Raw genomic sequence first — 26,551 nt, 5'->3', positions numbered from 1 at the left:
TTTGTTTTGGGGAGACCTTTAATTATGTGTTATTATTTTTTCTGTGATTAATTTTTGCATACATCATTCTATATAGCTACATGGCGACAACGATGCTACTATTTTTCTTCTCAGTTCGAACCACCAAAAATGCTTTTGTTGAGTTTGCCTCTTAAGTATTTAAATTTCGACATGTTCAAATGATCTGTTATACACCTCAACTGATCATGTAAGCAGCGGTACTGATAAAGGTCTTGACAAATGGCAATCATAATTGCACCTGTCCTAAGTCAAGAACTGATATGCAGTGGTTGTCGTTCATAAGTGTTTGTCGTTTCTCGTTTTCTTTCATATATTATTCTGTATGTTTTCCTGTTTGTATGGTTTTACACTAGTGATTTTCTGGACCTGTATAGCTTGCTGGTCGGTGTGAGCCAATTCTCTGTATTGAATATAACAACATAGTTATACATAAGTATATGCAATGATTTTGGTAGCGCTCGTCACTTTCGTAATTTACAAACGACAAACACTTATGAACGACAACCACTGCATATCAGTTCTTGACTTAGGACAGGTGCAATTATGATTGCCATTTTTCAAGACCTTTATCAATTATTACAGTTGATTTGAAATACTTTCGTCAATGCGAAAACTATTCAAATCAACTGTATATGTAACCTATAATGGTTGAATATACAAATTATTACTTGGATGGAACGTTATCTCATTGGTACCTATACTAAATCTTCTTATATTTCTTTAAAACAATAGAAGCACGATTTATTTTACTGAAGTATATCACGTTGATATCAATGTAATGCACATTACTTCTCGGGTTCTCTCTGAACCAAGGTGGCTACGTGAAATGTTCTGAATATTTAATTGCTGGTTTTATGCCAGTTTTGATCGAAGATGTAACCACTGTTCGAACAGTATTACGACATATGATTAATATAATATCCCTAATAATTTGACCGAAACAATGCAGTGGTCTTATGGTATTCAAGGTATAAAAACACTTACAAATTTTTTATCTGTGGTACTGATGTTAATTTATTGGACATGTTTGCAATCACAATCTGCAGAGAAGAATGACCAAATTAATGATAACGTAAGGCTGAACGTATTATTGCTAATTCATTTAATATTTTTAATCTGATTGATCTGTGTAGAAGTTTTACGAGTAAATCATTTTAATCGGATTGAAAGATGTCATTATCATTACTCTAACGATATATGTTTATTTAGCAATATCCGTAATATCCACTTTTATGAGATGTCTTTCATATAATAAGTAAAATAACAAAAATATCGAGCTCGTAGGACAATTCAAAACGCAATGTCCCTATTAAAATGGCAACATCAATAGCTCTTACACATCAAACGAATGGATAACGACTGTCATATTCCTGACTCGGAACAGGCATTTTCAAAAGCAGAATACACTTCTTATATCTATATAATGCATTAAAACATTTAATGCTAGCCTTGACTTTTATTTGAATTAATTTTTGTCGGCGTAGGTCTGTTGTCTTAACATATTTTTCAAGTGAGTCATCTAATAATTATATTGAGGTGGGGTCAAACTCTTTTTCATCCTTTTACCCTGAAAAAATGCGGTCCTTTTTTCTCAATCAACTGGTATCGCGAATATATCGAAAATAAAATCGCAGACATAATTTCTCTGTTCACAGTACTAAAATAATTTGAAAATGGACTCATCGTGTTTTATTCTAATATTGCCATTCTAGTTGTGTATAAAGTTTTTGTTTACCTTAATCTTTATTTCCATCTTGGAATTCCTAATTTCTTTCTTGAAGATTTTAGCATCGGAGTATAATTGCCTCTTACTCATTTGCTGTTTTGATTTGACATAGTCTTATTTACCCCTGTTAAGGATGTTTGCTCCTTTTTTTGTTGAATTTTTGACAGATTTTCGGAATCCTCTGGTTTTATCCATGTATTGTCATTAAAAAGTTGCCCACTAACCCCTATTTTTCTGTTCATATTTTTAAAACATAAAGTTTAAAAAGCCATATTTCAAAATCTTATAAAATCCTTGTTATTTTTTCGTAGTTTTTTAAAACAAAAAAGGTGCCAATGTTAAATGTATGAAAAATCTAGAGATAATTATTTCCCGCCAAATTTCCAATGGCTTATATCTTGAAAACAAGTACACGGACCTTCCATTTTTTTCTACTTTTTTAGTTTCTTAATTTATATACTATCAATTCATAACAGTCTTTCAAAAAGCTTGTTATTTTTAAACAGAGTAGCGAACATCCTTAATAGATGTAATTGATCGATAGACTTTAGTAATTTATATTTTGTAACACTCGTTCTTTTCTCTCAATCCAAATTTCAACAACTTTAAATGAATTCGACTAGAAAAAAAAATGTTTTGTTCATGAAAAAAACTGTCTTCTTTGTCATTCAAAAGAAACATATGTCGCTCCTGTTGTGTTGAAAATAAATTGTTCTGAATAAACGATTAAAAAAGAATCAAGACAAAACAAGAGTGCACACGCTGAAATGTCTCGCCTTCTATACTAATCATTGATATTATGTTGATAGTCCTAAGTATAAAGCTTTATTACAACTGTCTCATAAACTTAACATTAACCAAGATAACTAAACAAAGACCAATGAACCATGAAAATGAGGTCAAGGTCAGATGAACCATGCCAGGCAGACATGTACAGCTAACAATGCTTCTATACAACATATATAGTTGACCTATTACTTATAGTTTAAGAAAAATAGACCAAAACACAAAAACTTAACACTGTGCAATGAACCGTGAAAATGAGGTCACGGTCAAAAGAAACCTGCTCTACTGACATAAAAATCATAAAATATTTCCATACACCAAATATAGTTGATATTAGATAAAAAGACCAAAACTCAAAAACTTAACTTTGACTACTGAACCATGAAAATGAGGTCAAGGTCACATGACATCTGACCGCTAGACATGTACACCTTACAATCATTCCATACAACAAATATAGTAGACATATTGCATATAGTATGAAAAAAACAGACCAAAACACAAAAATTTAACTATAACCACTGAACCATGAAAATGAGGTCAAGGTCACATGACATCTGCCCGCTAGACATGTACACCTTACAATCATTCCATACAACAAATATAGTAGACCTATTGCATATAGTATGAAAAAAACAGACCAAAACACAAAAATTTAACTATAACCACTGAACCATGAAAATGAGGTCAAGGTCAGATGACACCTGCCAGTTGGACATGTACACCTTACAGTCCTTCCATACACCGAATATACTAGCCCTATTGCTTATAGTATCTGAGATATGGACTTGACCACCAAAACTTAACCTTGTTCACTGATCCATGAAATGAGGTCGAGGTCAAGTGAAAACTGTCTGACAGACATGAGGACCTTGCAAGGTACGCACATATCAAATATAGTTATCCTATTACTTATAATAAGAGAGAATTCAACATTACAAAAAATCTGAACTTTTTTTTCAAGTGGTCACTGAACCATGAAAATGAGGTCAAGGTTATTGGACATGTGACTGACGGAAACTTCGTAACATGAGGCATCTATATACAAAGTATGAAGCATCCAGGTCTTCCACCTTCTAAAATATAAAGCTTTTAAGAAGTTAGCTAACACCGCCGCCGCCGCCGCCGCCGGATCACTATCCCTATGTCGAGCTTTCTGCAACAAAAGTTGCAGGCTCGACAATTAAAAGGGGCTGATTATTGATATTACGTAATGTATGACACCTATATCACAGTGTGTAATGAACGAGGACAGTAAGGTGAACAAGGTCAATATGAGGGTATCCCTTAGAAAAAGCATGAAATGGCATTCCATTGCATACATAGCACTTGTGATATCTCTCTGAAAGAAATATATTTGTGATAACTCTATGATAGACATAGGCTTGTGATTACTCTTTGAAAGATATAGACTTGTGATTACTATTTGAAGGACATACACTTGTGATTACTCTATGAAATACATACGCAAAATAATTATGAAAAATGAATTACAACAAACAATATATTCCAAAAATATATGTCTTTGATTTAAGTATGAATTGAAAAAAAAAACCAATAAGATATCATTTTGGCAGGAAAATCGGTTTTGTTATATCAACAAGGCATTTGTTGTGCTTGTTTGACCTGCGATGCCTTGATGTAAGTAGACTGTATCGTTCTTTTTTCACGATTGAGCGATCTTTCAAAAACTCCTTTAAGGATTCGCAAGTAATCTCGGTATGGCATTATAACATTAACTACCACTTAAACCAATTGGTTATTGCCGTTCATCTGAACTTGTATGTGTTTCAATCACTGGATATTTACAATCGAACAATATGTCAATGTATCAAAATACTAGTATACTAAAAATAATTTGGAAACGAAAATGAACAACTACCCAGTCTTAACAAAGAACAAACAGCGACCATTGTGTATTTACATGCGATATGTTTGGCATGCGAGAGGTACAACCAACTGTTGTTTTATGGAGTTGACTGTAAATGCAACCTATATTCAATGTTTTACAAATATAAGAACAAACGCAAGCGAATATGTAATATAAATTTTAATAAACTCCAGTTCGACATGTAATCTTTGGCAAGAATATTATTCTTATTCCTTAGCAAATAAATCAGTTAGTTTGAAATTCATGATGTTAAGGGTGATTCTTCAAACTCGTCTTTGGTATATGTATTATACTTCTTTTGTCGGACATAGATTTTAGGAGTCTTATGGATTTCACTTTGGTGTATCTACAATAAGAAAACGATGTATGTATCAAGTTTCGAATAAATCAAGTCATTTTTTAAACAATTTGCCCGTATAATCATTATGCATTTTATCATCGGCGTCGATAGTTCTTTGAGGAGTTAAATTATAGCAATTTCGCACAATTTTTCATACCTGCGAACACCTGCAAAAACCACTTTGTACTCTTGTAACACCCTTTTGTAACCTGACCATTTCCAACCACAAGAATATCGTTATTTAATTAATATATTAATGTGCATGATGTATGTTATTTAATTCCTCATGGAATATCTATGCACTATTTTTTTTGTATATCATTTTGTATCTCATTGAATACTTATGTGTTTGCCATGCCATACCCTATGGACCATTTATATTATTTCCTAAATCTCAATGGCAGAGGTTCAAAACGGGTATTTACTAATTTTCTTACCTGTTTTAATGTCTCCAAATGTGACAACAAATCTTGAAAGGACGGGCGCTCAACTGGATCTGTTTTCCAACATGAACACATAACATCGTAACTAGAAAAGAGGGTACAATATAAATCTAGGAGCCTCAATGATTGTCTTTGGGGCATGTCTGTGATCTTAATTTTCGTCAATGTTTTGGTTTAAATTTAGGCCGCTTGTTATTCAATTCAAATTTTTCATATGCTTTTAATGTGGACTTTTGGAACCAACTTTACGGTACGGGTTTTTCACATTGTCGAAGGACATACGATTGTATATAATTGATAAGATCTACTTCGTTTGCAAATTTGTTGGAGATTTTTGTCATTGACAATCATTCAAGTACCACATCTCTAATTTGTTTAATTCTATTTATGTAAGAATCATGTTTTATAGCATGTAGTGTTTTGGATCGATTAGAGAAAAACACGGCCATATTCCTGACTTGGTACAGGCATTTTCAAATGTGGAAAATGGTGGATTAAACCTGGTTAAGCGATTCACCTCTCACCTTGTACAACAGTCTCGTCAAATTCCGTTATATTTACAATGATGCGTGAACTAAACAGACATAATAAATAAAATAGTCTAATTATGGGTACAGCAGTCATCGTGTTACAATTTTGAAAGAAACAATTAAACAGAACACAAAAGCATATATCAAATTAAAATTAAAAACACACTCATTGCTTCGCGTGTCTGACGTCAGAAAATTTATACGTCACATAATTTTGTCGTTTAATGTTTATACAAACAACTTCAAAACTTCACATGGGCAATGTTATCATACAGGGTTAAAAAATCAAAAGTAGTAAGAATTGATTTTAGGAGTAGACTGAGATTTCAAATAGTCCAAAAGTTATATCGAATTTATAAAAAATGCACAATTTGTTAAACAGATTTTATTTACTCAGCAGAAACATAAAGTGTCGAATTAAAATGTGTCAGAACCGATTCGTGACTACATAAACTTTTCATATATAGGCACATATTTATGTCGAACAGGACACGTTGTTTTTGTAGACATGTTTTAGCATCAAGATATTTTAAACTTAATCCAAACAATTTTTTTTTAGTACTAAATAAGGGTTTATATATGGCTGTGCATCTAATTTTATCAACATTGAAATTTAATTAGGATATGTTTACGTACATGGCTGGCTTACAGGCGGACGGTTGTGGTAATCGCTGACCTTTTAATATCAAGGTCACAACAGTTGTGTTGTTGTCTGTTCCATAAGGTGTCTGTGCATAAGAAAATATTTCCCACATCAAGACACCGAAAGACCTGCAATATATATCAAATCGTGAAATTAGTCAGTGCAAAAAAATATGTGTTTCTTCATAAAAAACAGCCGTGCGGTTTATAAAACAAATACCAAGTACATGCATGTATTAAGTGAAATTCATTTTAATCTTCAACTCGAATTCAGAATGAGGCGAAATGAATAACATTTTTTTTTATGTATTTGGACTGCACTTTATCATTAGATTGTTCTCTGATTTGTCAAAGCCCACATAAATACAACTTTAATTTACTTAGCAGAAACATAAATTGTTTGTTTTTTAGTTTAACAGAGATATTTCAGGTCATAAATGATACTGTTCTAGTATTTATATTTGTTTAGGGGACAGATGAAGGACACCTCCGGGTGCGAGAATTTATTGCTGCATTGAAGACCTTCAAGTTGGTGACTTTCAGCTGTCGTCTGTTCTATGGTCGGGTTGTTGTTTCTTTGACACATTCCCCATTTTAATTCTCAATTTTATTTCGTATGTTCTTACCAAACATCAGATTTACTTGAAAACATTCCTTCTGAAAATGATTCTGGCGACATCCATCTAACTGGTAACATTGCAGAACCAGTCTTTCTATAGTAGTTGGAACTAAAACAGATAGTATTGCATTATATTTAAATCTCAAAATGTTTTTTTATATTTCGGTTTTATCTCTCGTCTTGAACTTATATAAAATATTTTTTAAAAACGCTAATAATTCAAAGGTAATAGCATGTTCATCATATACTTAATAGTGCATTCAGATAAACTGTATGTGTAATAAAAGGCAAGGTAATCATTCTGTATTTTCCAACCTTGAAGATATTTACAGCAGTAATGGTTACAAAGACTTTATCAAACCACTATTCGTAATCGATATCAGTCACGGTTTCACGGCTTTCATCATAACAATTTAGTCATATCAAGTGACTTAAATATCTAAATTAGTTGCAACTGTGAGCTTTTTTGATTATGTTGGTGTTTGGGGTTGGTACATGTATACAATATCCATATTATATTCCCTTTTTGACTTGTAATATGATAACAGTGACCAGTAAAACAAGTACTGTTTGCAGCAGTAAACCCGATATTCTTTTGAAAAAAGCAAACAACAATGAAGAAGATGAATTTTACGATGCTTTTTCTTTTTAAAATAACTTAAAGTAAATCGGTAGGTTGTAAAAAGAACGCATCGCATATCTCATAAATGAATCAGATGTTCGGAATGATTCTTATTTCGGTGTTTAATGTTATTTTATCAAGATTTTTGTAACTAGTTTTTGTACCCAGATTATAACGTTATATTAACCAAACTATATTTATATAAAGCATTGCGATATCAGATATTCATGATAGAGGCGATGCATTTCAAATTTTAAATTTGATTTAAATACACGGTACAATTATGTTCGCCATGTTAACTATAAATGATGTTTGTGTTACTGTAAGTCATTTCTAAATTGACAACTGAAAAATCAATGTATTATATATAAATTAAAAATGTTATACCCCATTATATCCCTTGCTAAGCCAAAATCTGCTATTTTAACAAGCATATCTGTCTGTCTTGACGTTAATAAACAGTTACGTGCTGCTATGTCTCTGAAAAAGATATAGTGCTTTGCTTCACAGAGAGAATCGTACTTTGCAGTTTGAAATATTTTTTAATTTCGAACTTATAAAGATATATCATTTCGTAACATAAGTGGTCATCAGTAATCAACCGTAGGTTTGGATCCATTAAAACGTTTAATCCCGCTGCAAATGTTTGCACCTGTCCTAAGTCAGGAATCTGATGTACAGTAGCTGTCGTTTGTTTATGTAATTTATACGTGTTTCTCGTTTCTCGTTTTTTTTTAAATTTTATATAGATTAGACCGTTGGTTTCCCGTTTGAATGGTTTTACACTAGTAATTTTGGGGCCCTTTATAGCTTGTTGTTTGGTGTGAGCCAAGGCTCCGTGTTAAAGGCCGTACATTGAACTATAATGGTTTATTTTTTTGAATTGTTACTTGGATGGAGAATTGTCTCATTGGCACTCACACCACATCTTCCTATATCTACTATATAGGTGATGTATATCGGTTTAATGCATCAATTGAGAAAAAGAAATTATAAGAAATTAGAACGTTGTTTGAATTTTTTGAAACGAGTCAATGATATATTACCCAAAATTACAAAAGATTACACAATTTACAGTGGTTTAATCGTATGTGATTTAATCATTTAAAATACTCGTATAAACATAAAAAGTTTAAACAATCATACCTGTGTACAAACTGTATTTGTTCTAGATATGTACAGGCATTTGCAACATCAATACACATATTCAACATATCAACTGCTTTTAGGTCCGAGTCGTTATTCTGTAATTATCATAAGAGAGATATGAGTCAAAACTAGTTAACGATACCAGACTTATAAATATGCACACCAGACTGGCATTTCAGCTTCAAAAGACTCAACAGTGATGTTTGAATAACAAGAAGGTCAAACAAGAGTTGAAGTTAAAGAGCATTCAGGAATCCATATCTCGATAGGTTATAAATAGTTATTGCATGCCCTTTATTCTTCAAACTATCAACACAATCATAATGCTCGTTGAATTGGACTTTCACGTTTAGGAGTGTTTAGTGAAGTAGTTACATGCTGAATACAAGATTTTGATTTAATAATTTGATATTAATTGTTAATACCTAATTACGTTAAATCAAAAAGGAAAAAGTAAGTTGTGCCAAATCTGTCAGAGAACATTATAGATCAACATACCTTATAGAAGACAAACCTATTTATTGCAAAAGATTTAAAAGTTACACGATAGTTAATTTACATTTCATGTCAACATTTCTATTGACAACAAAACTAATAATAAACAATTAAAACACCTTAAAACATTAAATGACCTGCGTACAAGCGACATATGTGTATTGCACAAACTTGTAAAAATACTTTGAGAGATAAAACTTACAAAAAGATATATCAACAAAATTAATGATTTTGTAACAAAAGGTCGATAATCAAATCATCTATTTATGTATTGTTCAATAAGTGTATTATTTTTGTAAAAGGAGACAGATTTGTAAAAGCAAATTGCTTGTTTCTGAATCCTTAATATTATTTCATTGTATAATATGTTTAATGTAAATTTATCTGAATAAATATTGTTTAAACTAATCAAAACAAATTCTGTCAATTTTAGCTAAATATTTAGTTACAACCAGAGTTTGAAAACAGGTGCATAAGGCATGACCAAAATTTACACTCAGCACAGTTTTGTATTAGATAGTTGTAAAGAGCCGAAATTAGAACATGTTACATTTTTCATTAAACATCATATACTGTAATAGTTTTGAAGACTACATTCATTGATTGCAAACCAATGAATACTTACAACATCTAGTCTTAACCGTTTTAAGTATGTCTTCAAATCTCCTCCTGACATATATTCCAAAACTAACAAGATGGAATTTTTCTCTAGTGAAACTCCTAAAAACTCAACTATATTTTTGTGAGAAAATTTGCTGAAAGAAAACAAAAAACATTATATGATCATACACATGGTCAGATAAAACAAATACAATGTTTTATACTTTAATGATACAAAAGCATGTAACGTATGTATGTGTGCTACATTTTGCACTATCAAATTAAAGAATTAAAAGAATTGGCGAAATATTTTTTTAATAACTAAAAAACATTGTCTGTCAAAGTTAAAGTAATTTGCTGATTTACTTTCAATTTAATATTACTTGAGTTTATCGATTACTACTTTATCACTTTTTAAAAAATTTGTCGATGAATTTTGATTTTTTTAAGTAGGGTCTGTCTAATTTAAACGTGAAAAAGATCGTTAAACTCAGGTAGCAAAATACTTTTCCCTATGGTTTTCTTTTATAACAAGCATAAGGGTTTAAATTTAAAAATGCAAATTGTACCTTAACGTTAAAGCTTCAAGGAAAAAGTCGGCTCTAGTTTTCTCAGAAGACCCTTGTAATACTGACTGAAATATAAGAAAACACGAATTAGTTTCTTAACTTTCAATATTCAATGCAATCTATATATTACAGATCACCTGCATTAGGTCATTAAGGAGCAGCTATCTAAATATCAAGTAATGATATATTATGTTTATTTCTGTATTATTGGAGACTTAAATTATAGTAAATTATTTCGAAGCTTACATCAAATTAAGTGTTCAGTATATGGGCATTTACATAATCTTTAAGCGGCAGGTTTAGCCAGTCAGATTAAACCGACCATGTATCCTGAAATTCTTTTACCATGTCAGAAATATTGCAGTTGTTATCAAAAGTTGGTTTCAATGTATGTTGCATTTGCGTTTGTTTTGTTGCATTCAGTGTCTTTGTCGTTCCGTTAATTTCTTCTTATAGATGTTTGTGTCTCCCTCTTTTTGTAACATGGTCATGTTTTCTCTTAATCAATTGATGACTTCTGAACTGCGATGCATCACTGTGTCCTTTTGTTGTTTATACGTACTAGTACTGTATTCCTGTCTCGTGTAGTGTTGTTAATTTAGTTGTATTTTTAATAATACCAGAAAAGTTCTTGTTCGGCTAGCCATGGAATCAGTTTCAATCTACCATTTTTCTTAAAATGTCATGAATGAAGTCAGGACAATGACAATTGTTATTAAATAGTTTATAACAAGAAAGCTTTAATTTGGTAGTGTATTGATTTTGTTGTACCGTTGTTTCCTTCAGTTTTGATTTGTGATATGTATTTGTTTTTACTTACTCAATTTATGACGATAGAACAGCGGTATACTACTGTTGTCATTATTAATTGTTTTGTTTCCCTCTTATTGAAATTTGTACAAATATGATCAATTTTCAGAACGTTACTACATTACACATTGATGAAATCGTCTATGAGTGTATTGACAGATTTCAAATCTATTTCTTTTAACCAATCCACATTTTGTATGTGGGTGGCCAAAGTTAGATGCATGAAATTGAATGGTTTTTCGTTTGTTGCAGTATGTCATATTGTTTTTGATCAGTATTTTATACATAAATCAAAGAGATGTCGTCAACATCAAATCCACAAAAAAACTAATCATATGCTACATCTCAATTTATATATTACAAATATGGTTATGTCTAATGCTACCTTGACAGCAACATGTCTGCATTTTTTCGTTGGAAAATCCTGTACCATAATACCACTATACACTTCACCAAAGGCACCACTCCCTATTTTACTATTAAAACAAGAACATATCAATGTGGAGGTAAACTTAACATATTAAAATATGATTAAATAATCACTTTGAAATCATCCAATTTTTGGATGCAAATGTACAAAACTGGTCGTCGAAATCACAGTATAAATTCTTGCTGCGTAAACCTGCATATGGACATTCGGTTGTTTTTTTATGAATATTTCTAAAATTCAAGAATTTATGCAAAAAAGTTTTAACCATGCATAATACGAAAATGTCGTTATTTTATGGTTCTGCTATTGGAAAAGGACTGTTGTCCTTTTCAATGATTAACGCCGTAAGATAAGGTTTGGTATCCTACCTCGTCATATTATATGAACAACAATTTTTAATTCAGAAGTTATGTTTAAAATTAAATAAATGAGTAAGTAAGTAAACACAATGAAACATAGTGCTTATTGAATGCAAGACCTTAACAACGAACGAAAATAATTTTTGATTAATATTTATGATGAAATATACAAAATACAAAACAAACAAATATGCAAAGAACAGTCAAACGATGAAAATTATCTATTTCTGCCAATCTAAATTATAATAATGTCATAATCTTATACACTGTTTTAAAGAATTCAACTGAATTCTGTCACACTCACTGACTACACTATTTTTTTTTTTTTTACAAATGATAGATTTAATAAAAAAATCTTCGACACGACTGAAAAAACATATTGTGTTTTGTCAATAAGATATATGTTTGTCTTTCAAATATTGCGTTTAGAAGGGTTTTATGATAACATCTTCAAAGTTGTTCAGTATCGAAGACAATGACTTCAAATGCATATGTTGAATGTTAATATCTTTTAACTTGTTTGATGTCTGATTTACTACATGTTCGCATTTTAACTCACACAATTCTCTAACTTGCACTATTGTATACCTCACGTTCTAGTTCACAATATAATACTCGTAGATTCACTTTGATCTAATTTGACCTACCGAATTAGACTTTATACCGGGTTTGAACTTAGATACGCAACATAAAAGATGCAACATGTGTTGAAGGATCTGCTTACCATTTCGGTGCACTTAAGGTAATCCCAAGTGCTGATGAGATGTGTGTTGCTCAGTCTTATAGTTTTCAAAATTAAACTTTTTTAGTCTGTTGATCGTTTTCTTTTGTTAAGCCATATCGTCGTCCATTTTTTTCAACTTCTGAGTGGAAATGATCATCAGGCCTATTTAGCATTTCTTTAAAATCGATAGAAATAAAATGATTGAAGCTGTAATGATTGAACTGTTCCTATTTCAGAATCACGTTACAGTAGAATGAAAAGCACTTGCATAACTTACAGAATATAATATTGTGTAGATTGTGATTGAAAAAGAATCAAAGCTCAACTTACTTCGATATCGTCAGTTTTTCACGAGGGATTTCAATAAGTTTATTGTTGAGAATTCGGCCATTATACCACTCATAATTTGGATTCTTCTTTGTAAGAAACTCTTCAATATTGCAAAAAGTTGAGAGTGAAATGGAAGATAATGTTGTCTCTGAGTTCTCTAGAGCTGTCCATTTTACAGGGCTTTCATGTAAAGGCTGACTTTTTCTAATAAACGAATTTCTCCTATACCACTTGGTTACAACTGGAACAGAAATGATGATTTCAATAACAATGTATATTACATGTGTGTTATAATATGTCTATCATCACAATATTGGTTCAGTTACTCAAGTCCTATGCGATACAATACAATTTATACACAAGAATTAATAGGAAACTATCGTGCATCAATTGTTGAGGCAACATTGTTGCATGTTTTCTACAAATCTTACAGAATATGTTCTTTATCTCAAAATAAAGACTTCAATATGACAGAACCCTTTTTAAGTAAAACAAGATAAATATTTAGAAATATTGAATTTTCGAAGGTAATTGTAAAGAGCTCACATGCACTATGCTATTTTGTTTCGGTTTCGTATATTATTGTTTGCATCTTGACGCATTGATACGCAGTTGGCATTCAGTATGACAGTGTAAGGGTGTCTGGTATATCCTTACTCTATAACTTTATCATTTTCTTGTTTAACTCACGTAAAATCAAAGTTTTTAAATTTCATTTTTAAATACATGCCTGTTATTGTTATTAAAACCGATGTGGTAAATGCTACACCCACAAACACTGGGATAATAACTTCTAGGGACAATACATCATTGTTTTCTTCAACCTCTATCATATCGATGCTAGCTGAATCTGTAATACATGGTATACATAATAATAATTCATGCATTGTATCCATTACTGTCAATTTAGAAATGCTTGCTTGAATTTATTTTGCGATTGGTGAAAAATGGACAGCAAATACTGATTATTTCAAAGTTTTGAAATGAGGCATGCAAACTTTTACTAAATTCTTTCATAGATATAAGATTTGGTTTTGAAATTCGGTTTTACCTGTAGAAAACGTATTTCAAACGGATTATTTTTTTATCCTCATTACGGTGATGCCCGGAATTTTCGAAACGATCCTGGTAAACTTAATGATCCTTTAAATAAAAATCGTGCTGAAGACAAGACTTTGACCTATAATTAATTTGGTGTTTTTACAAAATGTGACTTGAATGGAGAGTTGTCTCATTAATACTTATACCACATCTCCTATGTTTATTCTTTAAGATTACCAATTCAACACTGTCATAAGATCTTAATCTCGTTTTTGTTGGTACAAAATATCATGTAAATTAGGTTTGTTATCATTAAATGAAAAGCCACCTAAATGTAATTGTTGTATACATATGCACTTTTATTGATTCACAATTTATCAACTCCTGTATCTTTGCATTGCACATGTCATGTCTTTCTCTTAAATATTTATGACGTTTTTACACTTAATCCATTGGATGTTGCATGTTTGATTGATAATTTAGTCTCAGATGCATGTTTTTTTTTATTTTTTTTTATATTAGTTAATATCGGCTTTAAACTAGCTATCACTAATTGCATCTACTCTCGAACATATTGTAGCCCTTTTCAAATGATTTCAATAGTTCGTTTTTATGTTGTACTGATACAACACTGTCTTTGGTGAAGGGTAGGGTTGGAATCTCGTTAAAATGTTTAAACCCGCCATATTCTTTAAGTATGTGCCTATCACAAAGTCAGGCATCTGTAGTTCAGTGGTTTTCGTTTGTTGCGCATGCTGTGTTATATATTTGTTGTTCGTCAATTTTGTGTACATTTATTAGGACGTTAGCTTTTTTACATTTTTTACATTTATGATTGCGGGGTATTTTATAGCTGACATTGCGATTTTGACTTTGCTCATTTTTGAAGCCCGTACGATGACCTATAGCTATTAATTTCCGTGTCAATTGGTCTCTTGCGGAGAGTGGTCTCATTGGCAATGATACCACATCTTCTGTTTGTATATAAACAATGAAATCACAAGTTAAATCGCAAGTTATTATTTGTGCAGACATTTTCTTGTCTCTATTTTTGCAAAATTACAAAAATATCTAAACAATAACTGCATTTATAATATTACAAATGTTTATAAATTTCTTATGATGACAGAATCAAATTATGTTTATGAAAGGTCCTACTTGCCAACTGGTAATGTTACACGCACAATGAAATTAAAATTACTGTTGAACAGTTGATATTTATGAAGTTCTAGAACAATTTTAGTTGGGTCATTTCTTTCGGTAAACACAAAGAAAAAAATCCATTCACTTTCTGGTATTATCAACTTTTAAAGCCAAAGCATGTTTTGCTTCAAATAAAAATCTTAGATGGGTTGAGGGACAGAAATCTAAAATAAGAAAAATAGATAAATAACAAGTGTGACCACCTTTGCGATATGAAAACAAGTCATGCTAAAGCTTAGTGCAGTCAAATGTTTGTTAACTGTTTCACTGAAAAAAGTACTGACCTACAAACGTACATCCTTGCGAAAATGATACATCATCGATGGCAATATAGTCCTTAAATAGATCAGTTGAACTTACAGTCTCAAATTGTAGATAAAATCTGAAAAATAAAGAGTTGTACTTATTCTAAAATAAAGAAAACACGCTGACGAAACAAAAATGACATTGGAGCCAAGTGTCTGCATATAGGAAATTGAGACATTTATTAATAGTAAATGCATGTTTTCAGTTGTATTTTTCAACGTTTCAATTTGTAGGCTTTTCCCTTAGGATTCGAAATATATGTATTTGAACTAACTGCTTGCACATTTCGAAACCATTTCCAATGGATATAAGGCAGTTCATTAGAAAAAAAATCATGTTTTGATCATCCGGTCTATTTGTAGCGCATCCAATAAATCATTATTCGCTGTAATAAATTTAACAACATATATTTATTAGTAATTTTGTTCCAATGTATCAAAGTAGATTCTCATTAAAGTGAAACTTAGCTGCTTAACTGTTGCAATAAATTGACCTTTTACAGGAAAATTCTTACTAATTTAATGTCAATTATTCGTCTCCGAATTCAGTAAACGTCTGGAATAAATGTAAAAAAAATATATTTCCGTTTCTTTAACGGCTTTGTTATCCACCATGATAATACTTCTGGTGGTCAGTATCTTAATAACACATCAAAAGATTGAAGAACATATACTCACCTACATAACTTGTTGATGTGGTTAACCGTATTAAACAAAAGAATCCATATACTGTAAACCGGGAAATTTTCGCGCCGTCTTTATTTCGCGATTTACTAACACAATCCAAATTCGCGCCGTTTTGAATTCGCGATTTCCCTGGCCCATATAAATATTTTCATAAATGATTTGGAAAGTGATATCTTAAATAAAGTGATAAAATCAATCAGAAATCTCTTGTTTTCGGTTCATTAATGTTAAAGTAGATTACAAGTTTGTCATGTTTGCTTGTAAAAACACATACACAATACAGAAAAGTAGACCTAATTAGGATTGAATTAGATAAAATGCTCCCAGGATTAATGATAATTAACGATCTTTTGATCTGATTAATATGTGTAGTAGATTCAACGAGGTGATACTTGTATCACTGATTGACATGTATCATTAACATAATTGCAATGAGTATTGTTTTCATAACAATATCCGTTATGTTTGCTTCCGTGTTTATGGTGCACTGTTTGCATTAAATTCATAACTTCTGACACTGCTTTTCATTAAGAGATACAGTTATAATTTCAGTTATATATGTGTCGTCTATAAAATCAGTGTTATACAGTAGTCCTATATATATTTTATTCATATGCGTAGATATATGAAGATGTGGTATGAGTGTCAAAGAGATAACTCTCCATCCAATTCACAATTTGTAAAAGTAAATGTAATAAAAAAGTTTCCCTGATTTTTTTGCGGTCGTTTTATTTTCGCGTTTCTATTCTTACCACGAAAATAGCGAAAATAAAACTACCGCGAAAATTTCCCTGTTTACAGTATTCAAGATGATTTTGTCTAGCATCATTATCTCTTTCAATTGTTTATAAAATGTTGTCGTTAAAGTTTTGTATTTTGATAATCTTTTAAATGATTCTATAAGACTTACACATCCGATATTTTGACCGGAATTGGAACTGACATGGTGGTCCAAACTTTAAATATCAAGCTTTGGTTCCATAAAATCATTGTTTCTCCCAATATTGGCGACATCAGTACCAGCTTTAACAGTAATGTTCCAATGACAGCAAATTGTACCTAAAAGGTTAAAAAATTGTAAAGGTCATGTTTTGGTTCTAATTTGAACAATGACAACGAAAAGGTATGTTTGTAATATAATCGTTACCTTTTAAAGTGAATTGCTTGTGTCAGAATGTTATGAAAATCTTAATGTCAAATGAAGTTACTTAGGAAGAAGGAGTTTTTATGTAAAAAACAGTATTATTCCATCAGAATTAGGGGTTGAGGTAAGCATGGTAGAGTATTCAGTATGAAAAGTCAACTAGGACCCGATAATTTTGACTGTACAATGTTATTTAATATGTAAAGTCATATAGGACCCGATAATTTTGACTTAACAATTTATAACTATGAAAATAAAATAGTTTTGATAGGAGCAGGTATCATTTTTTAAACAGGTCAAATATTTCTTTAACAAGCTGAGGAAAGGAATCTGTTATTAATAGATGTTCTGTGTAGTTGCAACCGTCAACCAGAGGTTGATTTTATCATACATTTATCTCTGAATGAGTGTAGTCTAATTTTGACAATATTTCTATCCGTAAAATCATTTTTCAAATTTGGTGGAAGAGAAACGATAAAAATGTCTTATACCTACTTTACAAGTATTATTTCTGTCACCTGCTTCATAACTCATTAGAACTGTCGTAAAGGAAGCATTTCGTCCATAACAAATCTTACCATGAACATAAAGAAAGTGGCCTAAAACAATCTAATATGTTAGATACAGGCTATTACGATGTTAAACAATGTTTACTAAACGTGACTTAATGATTATTGTACGTTTTATTGTGTTTTCTTCACGAACACTCGTACAAACACAGTAAAACGTACAATAAAGATAACATAAAGAAATTTGCTAGAAAAACTATACAATCGTTATTGACATGCTTTTTCAAGGTTTGAAAACGTTTACAGTCGTCATTGGGCGTTTTACTGTATGTAAGAGTTTTTGAACATTGAGAGAAAGAAATGAAAATGGTATGAAAATTAACTTGACTTGATATTGAATGTAAAGTTAACAATGCTTTAAGGATTGTAGGTGTATTACACATAAAAAAAATGGCATAAACAATCCCCATGTGTTATTCACAGGCTGTTCCTATGTTAAAATACGTTTACAAAACGTGACTTACATAATGTTGTGCAATCAACTAATCTTTAATCAATAATTCACGCATGAACTATTAAGAGAAAATTAAAAACTACGTCAAAGTTTACAAAACAACACATATGAGCTTCAAAATATCATACCATTTAGGAACGAAGTTGTACATTGTTGATATGTTGCAACTGTTGGTATACTGCTATGTATGTTGTGATCATAGTTTTATCTTATTTTTGGTCATGGTGTTATCAATGATTTGATATGACCGGTTCATATTTCATGTCTCATTCAATACTGTTATATGGAATTTGATACAAAATATAAGACATACCTAAAAAAGAATTGATACTATTGTCACCCAGTGCTCTTATCCTTGTGTCAGCCACATACAGACCATTTACAACTTTAAATGTACAGCTTTCGTCACTGGTTGTTGTATTGATCCATGTACATACCCCATCTTCAAAGCTACATTCCCTGAATTGCAAACTTGTGTCTTTCTCTGATATTTAAAAGATGAACATTTGAAATAATGTTTAAACCATATTTAATGGTATAAAGTAAAACCATGTTACATGTGTTGATTGACTCATTGGATAAATAGAAAGGCAGATGATATGAAAAAAGCATTAAAAGATGTCGTTCTCCACAAAGATTAAGATGCAGTTAAAAGATCATACTTTCCTTTAAGTTTGCTTAATTTTTTTTTATAGATACTTGCAGTAAATGTCGTATCATTAAACGATATGTTGTGTTGTGGGGTTTATGATTTTTTTTTTCGACAGGACATTTTAACCCCGCCACATTATTTATGTATGTGCCTGTCTCAAGTCAGGAGCCTGTATATTCAGTGGTTGTCGTTTGTTTATGTGTTACATATTTGTTTTTCGTTCATTTTTTTACATAAATAAGGCCATTAGTTTTCTCGTTTGAATTGTTTTACATTGTTTTATCGGGGCCTTTTATAGCTGACTATGCGGTATGGGCTTTGCTCATTGTTGAAGGCCGTACGGTGACCTATAGTTGTTAATGTCTGTGTCATTTTGGTCTTTTGTGGATAGTTGTGTCATTGGCAATCATACCACATCTTCTTTTTTATATTAAAAAATTTTCAAAATTGTCAACGATTACATGGTTAATCATTGCAAAGTTAGAAAAAAAAAATGGCAACATATACTTTTCGCGAAAAAAAAATGGTTTACACTTTGTGAAGTGGCACATACCATTTATTCCTATGTTTTCACCAAATGAATGTTCTGAAACATGTTTATATTTCCTATTCATACAAAAAAATCAACCGTCAAATTAAAGTATGCCTTCATTACATTTTATAATGATCTGCTTCTTACTTGTCATTTTTTTTATATACCTAATTTTCTTTTGTGATCCTGAGAACAATTCTTCATCATTATTTCCGTTAAGTTCAGAGCATTTGTTTTCATTTGACGACCACTTAATTTCAGTCTGACTAAAATCCGGAATCGCGTTACCATATAACCAATATCCTGTTGAATAACACTGTCCCTACAAGTACAAAAGGCTTATTCTTAGAATAGAACAGAGCTTACTATAATAAGGTTTCACAGCTGTTTTCCCTTTACAATTACCAATAGAATTGAACTTCTCATCATATAAACGGTTTTCTCAACAGTTTTCGAAATTAATGTATTCAGTACAAGGTCATAATTAATTGTGATAAGTGTTGTTGACAAAAATAGTGACATGATAATACAAATATAAGATATATCCAATTATAGGAAAACTGAAAACTGATAAATAATATATATGTTTAATTCAAGTTTTTTTTTAGAATGCACATGCACATTTATCATTCACTACATTTAAGGAATGACTGTAATATTTTTTCTGTCTATGAAGAAATAACATAAAAAATTTGGTGCACACTGAATAACGCGCGTAGTGGGTTATTTAACAGTGTGCACCACATTTTTTATGTTATTTCGAATAGACAGAAAAAATATTACAGTCATTTCTTATAATTTAATTCTAAATTCCATTTTAAACCATAGAAAACCATGAAAAAACGTTGATGACGTCACGATCACATGACTAAATTATGTCTATGGGCTCATAACAAAATAACGTCAGCCAATCAGAAGACGCGTTACATCCAAAATTAAATTATATACTAAGGACCTGTTTAGTGTTTTGTATTACCTCACATCATATCCTTTTGAAAGTACTGTCGTCTTATTATTATGAATCATCATTACTTCATAGTCAAAGTCACCATACACTTGATATATCAGCTTACACTGCGATGATGTTCGATAAAAGTACGGAGATGATATAGTCAGGATCAATTTGTTACGCTTGCCTGCAATGAAGAATTATAAAATAAAATAATTGATTATGCCAAAAAAATACTGTAATGATTTGTTTTCTGATCTGTGCGTCCGTCCGTTCGTTCGTCCCGCTTCAGGTTAAAGTTTTTGGTCGAGGTAGTTTTTGATGAAGTTGACATCCAATCAATTTAACACTTATTATACATGTTCCTTATGATATGATCTTTCTAATTTAAATGCCAAATTAGAGATTTACCCTAATGATAATATGGATGAAGCATTATCGTGTAATGATTACTTTTCATATTAATTCATAGATCGTTTGATACATTTGATCGCTGCGACATTTAACGAAGTATAAAAATCAAAGAAATGTTACAAATGAATGTCTAATCATCTTTTGTGTTTCGTTGACTGTTGTATCCCTACAGTATTAGAATTAAGGAATGAAAGTATAAATTGCTATATTGCTACCTTCAAATCTATTAACAGCTAATCAGTACTCAGTGTCTGATTAAATAAGAACAACTGACAAAGTGACAGTCCCAGGACGACATATCCGTAATCCGAAATGAATAGTCTTTACAAGGAACAACAAAAACAATGGAGTAGAGCATAAGGGGCTAATAATAATTTTATTGTATTTCTTTGATACCAGCAGTGGATCAAACAATTATGTTTACGTATGTTATTTAAAATAACCAATAATAGCGTATGCACTTTAAAATCAATGACTGTAAACTTCTCATTATATTCAGTTAAATTCTTGTTATATTTGGTGTAACATATGGTATTGTGACAAAACATTATATTAATGACAATCATTGTAGTTCAATAGTGTCTGTCTTTAATTATTTTTTAAATGTCAATATTGATATTAAATAATTATACACAAATAAGACCATATCACATATCTTTGGTTGGTAATTGATGAAAAGAATAAATCTATAACATTTTAGTATAGTCAAAATTTAAACGTAAATAAGCCGTCCGTCTGTTTGTAAATTAACATCAAACGTTTTTACGAATTGATTTTAATTTGTTTTCAATTTCAACATATGTTACAAACGAAAACGTAGTCCTAATTTTATGTTAGGAAAACATGCAAATCAGCACTTTACTTCTTTTAAGATTCTCTAAGTTGTTGCCTGTTTGCTATTGTATTTTTTTTTATTATGGCACCCTCAACGGAGTTGGGGTGACATATTGTTATTCTACGTTTCTTTTTTTCTTAATTTTCTTATTCTTCTTCTACACATTTTGTCCATCGTGTTTCTCGGAATCCTATGCAACAATGTTGATGAAACTTTACTATAATGAGGACCCTCATGTAAAGTTGTGCACCTTGGTATGGAATGGTAAAAGATGGCCGCCGTTTCCATGGAAACAGCAAAAATGTGAAAAAAATGAAAGTGTTCCAAACTGGAAGATACTCCACAGGAATGGTAACTGGCATGTGCTGATATGCAGTTTGACTTTAGAATTTTCAAAATGGCTGCCGTAACAATGGAAACAGCTAAAATATCAAAAATTTTAACTTTTTTGTTATAAGACCAAACTGGATGAAACTTTATGAAAATGTTATGCTGAAATCAGCAGTTTCTTAACGAGTATTTCACCAAAGTTATTGAAACTGTATTGATATATAACATAACATGTGGCAATGAGATGTCTCTTTTAGATTTGTTTAATTATCCACTGTAACCATGAAAACAGCAAAAATGTCAAAATTTTCCAAAAAATCAAAGTACTGCAAACTGGATGAAACTTTACAGAAATGGTAACTGGCATAGGCAGAGTTGCATTTTGGAGAATTTTCAAAATGGCTGTTGATCGCCTGGCAATGGGAGAACGAGGGTGCCATCCGTTATTGCTAGCAATTACAAATCTAGTGTGTTTTACTTTATATTTTGAAATTTCCTTCACACATTTATCACTGTCAACAAAGCAGCTGTTCGACATCTGTTCTGAACTATTACAGCTACTTCTTGTTCTATAGAAAGCGATATTTTTTTCTCTAGCCATGCTGAGTATTATAACTACTATACTTGTAGAATTATTAAAATATCTGGCATTATATGTGAAAAGTAATAAGTTAGACCGTTATGGAATAAGCGTTTAACAGATGATATCTGATATGTTCCTTACGTCGTTAATACAACCCCTCCCCTTTTAGGAATGTGACCTACCAGATTAGAGAATTTACCGGATTAGTTATAACATGAACAACACGACGGTTGCCACATGTGGAGCAGGATCTGCTCACCCTTCCGGAGTACCTGAGATCACTCCTAGTTTTTGGTTTGGTTCGTGTTGCTTATTCTTTAGCTGTCTATGTTGTGTCATGTGTACTATTGTTTGTCTGTTTGTCTTATTCATTTTCAGCCATGGCGTTTTTCAGTTTGTATTTTTGATTTATGAGTTTGACTGTCCCTCTGGTATCTTTCGTCCCTCTTTTAGAATAATTATATTTTGTTTTTATTTGCCTTAAATAATTGACTATCTGCAAAATCTCTTTATATCGACCTGTAACTGTCTAGCAAAGTAAGATTTATCAATTTATCAAACTCTAAATCATTTAACACGAAGACCATTATTCACAAGTATAATAATATTGATATAACTAGTAATTTATGTGTTTTCAAATTAAACAGAAACGCGTTTTTTTAGGAAGATATTCTTTGTGTGAATATTACAGATGATGTAAATATAATAATGATTGATAATGCATTGATGAATGGCTGATTGTCGACAAATAGAAATGTTGTTAAATTTCAAGGACGTTTTGTTTTCAAATCGAATACAGTTGACCCGGTAAAACATGAAATCAGATTTGTTTTTAAACATGTATTAACAGGTTATTAGAAATCTATAGTGTATACTATGTAACATTTCCAATTAAATTTTTGCTTCAAGTACTACTTATTAACTCACCAAAGTAGGTCAAACTGTATTAAGCATGCATGGCATAACAAGCCGACCATTCAACTGGTACGGTAAACTTTAATCATCACAAAAGGCTATGATGAACTCTAGTGTATTTGTTTTATTATGTTTTCATTGTACAGATGATACTAGCAATTTGTTTTTAAAAGCAAACAAATAGTTCTGCATTGACATAACTATTTCCATTTACTAGTATTTCAATTTTAATTGAAATGGTGAGTTAGACTTTGCTAGTTTGCATAGCTTTTTTACAGGTATACAAATAACAAGCAAAAATGCAACTTCTTAAGTCTCATCAACAATTTTCCGTATGTCAAGGAAACGTTATACTGCATTAGCTTTCTGTTTGTAAACAAATGCACAATGTGAACAAAAACACTCTTTCAAAATACTTAGTTGTACATTAAATGTGTAACTGTATTATAATTTTTTTGTGGATTACCAAAATTTGTGAAATAGTCAAAGGCAAAATAAAGATACACATACAAGATCGATTGATAATTGATTGCTTGACGTCCAGTGACAAATGTTTTATGCATGTTCAGGACCTTAAAAATACAGGACGCTATTTTTCTGATTTGACTGTTTAGACGTCGAATGTTTAATTTTCAATAAATACAATTTCCATCTTATACTTTGTTGACAATTATATGTTATGTATTATGGAAAATAATTTAAATGTAGAGAATTGATGTTTTCCATTGTGTTAATTAATATTTTTAATATGTTGTAGTACTTGGGTTTGTTAGCGCTATAAAACCAGGTTTAATCCACCATTTTCTACATTTGGAAATGCCTGTACCAAGTCAGGAATATGACAGTTCTTGTCCATTCGTTTTTGATGCGTTTTGTTATTTGATTTTGCAATGTGATTATGGACTTTCCGAATTGATTTTCCTCTAAGTTCAGTATTTTTGTGATTTTACTTTTTGTTATGTATGTTTACATTCAAGTAACAATTTTACGTTTGATGAGATCATATGTATTTGCTAAAATGGTTTGCTGATTTATGAAGTTGCTCTAATTATTTGATTTTGGCTGTACACGACATTTTCCTTATATTTCATGAAACATTTCCATGTCAAATTTTCTTTTTTATGTATTACCTCAGGCAACTCAATATATAGTATAAGTAAAGTATATCTTTGTCTAAAAAGGGTCCTATTGTGTTCTCACCTTACCTCTGCATGCCAGTTGAAATTTAAGGCCATTATATGTTAATATGCTTTTAAACGAACGACGGCTGTCTACGAGATAATTGTCGCGGTGCTGTGGTTGGTCTCTCTTCATTCAGACTATATGCAGTTTGACCTATTACTTATCAAGTATTAACTAATTGTACTTAGTCTATGAAATTTGATAAAAAATGATCAAAGTTCATTGATGTCTTAGGGTTACATTACACTTTTTTACAAATTTTGGAAGACAATACGTTGCATATAACTTATCATCGAAGTTTTACAAGAGTAATACAGCTTGTACCACTAGTTGAGCTGAAAATAATTACCTTCAAACAGAACTTTAGTTCATCCCTAGTTTATGATGGTGTCTTTATTATTTGTTTAGTTTGGTGTATTGTGTTCTGCTTTGTCTTATTATCTTTTCTTTGGAACATGGTGTTGTCAATTATAGTTCGTAAATAATGTACTAGAATAAGATTAAATATGTTAAGCTTACCGTCAATCGTCATGGCCGCTATTTTTCTTTGAAGGGTTGTATTTTCTGTTTTATAAGAAAACAATCCGTTGATATTAGCATGTATGTCAAATGGAAATGCACAACTGGTTAGATAGTTTCGGAAACATACGATATACAGTCCATTTGAATGTTCACCACACACATTTATAACGTGTCCATGTTTTATTGCAGGCATAATTGATTCACATTGCCCTTTCGTATTATTATCACATTCCTGAGTATTTTTATTCGAGTGTGAAATGTTTAGCTTGGTATGTTTCAACTTTTCAAAAGACCCAAAATATCTGCATCCTATTTGAACAATTCCGTTATTAACATTTTCCTGCATTGTCAATCCATCGGTTTCAGTATGAACCTTAATCTCGTCCATGGAAACCTTATGCACGGTATCAGTTATATAATTCAGTGTCTGAAGCAATGTCGGTTTGAATGTATTCTTTGTCTTTCCATTATCTAAATGCAGCAGTGATATAACAGAGGTTGTTGTTAAATCCGAAAGATACATTTTGGAATTGTCATTAAATCGTTCTGTCCGATTACCCACTTGATTGCTTGATGTAAATACTAAACGATACAGTATTGAAAGTATTGAAAATGATTTCATTTTTTCAATGTTTGTACTCGTGTCACAAAATTCTGATAAAAATATAACTGTTTACTACAAAAAAAAAATATATAAATTGTATGTTGTTGATCTAAATCGACTTTAAAATTGATCCAAATATCAAATCACAATTTATCATGTTATATTAATCCATCAAAACGTTTAAATATTGCAAATTAAATCTGACTAAATGATTGTCGGTTATCACTGAATTTCAATAAAAGAAATTGACTATTTATAGTGGTGGCGTTTCTTTAATAAGATATCAATCAGCAAACCTAAAAAGCAATTGACAGTTGATTATATTCCACGGGTTGTTGGGTATTGATTAATTCTGTAACTTTTGTAATTGTTGACCCCTTACTAGATTGGTACAAACACTATGATTTGTTGCATTTTGATTATGCATAATTTACAGATAACATTGACAGTTCGACGTACAATATTGTATTAGTTGATGCAGTATTTAAATGCATATATACATGTAAATGTAATTGTTAATATAAAAATGATGTGTGGTATGATT

General features: G+C 31.0%; 1 protein-coding gene across 1 annotated transcript; it reads right to left on the bottom strand.

Annotated features, from left to right (window-relative positions):
• Nucleotides 1-4,566: 4,566 nt before the first annotated feature.
• On the bottom strand, nucleotides 4,567-26,148 carry LOC143052317 (uncharacterized). Its single transcript, XM_076225324.1, has 18 exons — nucleotides 25,401-26,148; nucleotides 20,650-20,809; nucleotides 19,841-19,995; nucleotides 18,803-18,973; nucleotides 17,962-18,065; nucleotides 17,233-17,381; nucleotides 15,615-15,712; nucleotides 13,817-13,936; nucleotides 13,087-13,327; nucleotides 11,629-11,719; nucleotides 10,434-10,498; nucleotides 9,890-10,019; nucleotides 8,767-8,864; nucleotides 8,008-8,100; nucleotides 7,006-7,107; nucleotides 6,374-6,508; nucleotides 5,202-5,292; nucleotides 4,567-4,770 (listed from the first exon to the last, which is right to left on the bottom strand). The coding sequence occupies exons 1-18, from the start codon at nucleotides 26,023-26,025 to the stop codon at nucleotides 4,666-4,668; spliced, it is 2,733 nt and encodes a 910-aa protein (XP_076081439.1). The 5' UTR covers nucleotides 26,026-26,148; the 3' UTR covers nucleotides 4,567-4,665.
• Between the last annotated feature and the right edge of the window lie 403 nt (nucleotides 26,149-26,551).

Source organism: Mytilus galloprovincialis, chromosome 11 (assembly GCF_965363235.1).
Source record: "Mytilus galloprovincialis chromosome 11, xbMytGall1.hap1.1, whole genome shotgun sequence".
Classification (NCBI taxonomy): Eukaryota; Metazoa; Mollusca; class Bivalvia; order Mytilida; family Mytilidae; genus Mytilus; species Mytilus galloprovincialis.
This window is presented reverse-complemented; position numbering and strand designations above follow the sequence as displayed.

What these genes read in the sequence shown, in the direction of transcription:
- LOC143052317 (XM_076225324.1), bottom strand. Translation starts at nt 26,025, where the DNA reads ATGAAATCATTTTCAATACTTTCAATACTGTATCGTTTAGTATTTACA. An exon ending in TAGTATCAATTCTTTTTTAG is followed by an intron (nt 18,066 to 18,802) that starts GTATGTCTTATA and finishes AGATTGTTTTAG; the next exon opens with GCCACTTTCTTTATGTTCAT. An exon ending in GCAAGGATGTACGTTTGTAG is followed by an intron (nt 13,937 to 15,614) that starts GTCAGTACTTTT and finishes CATGTATTACAG; the next exon opens with ATTCAGCTAGCATCGATATG.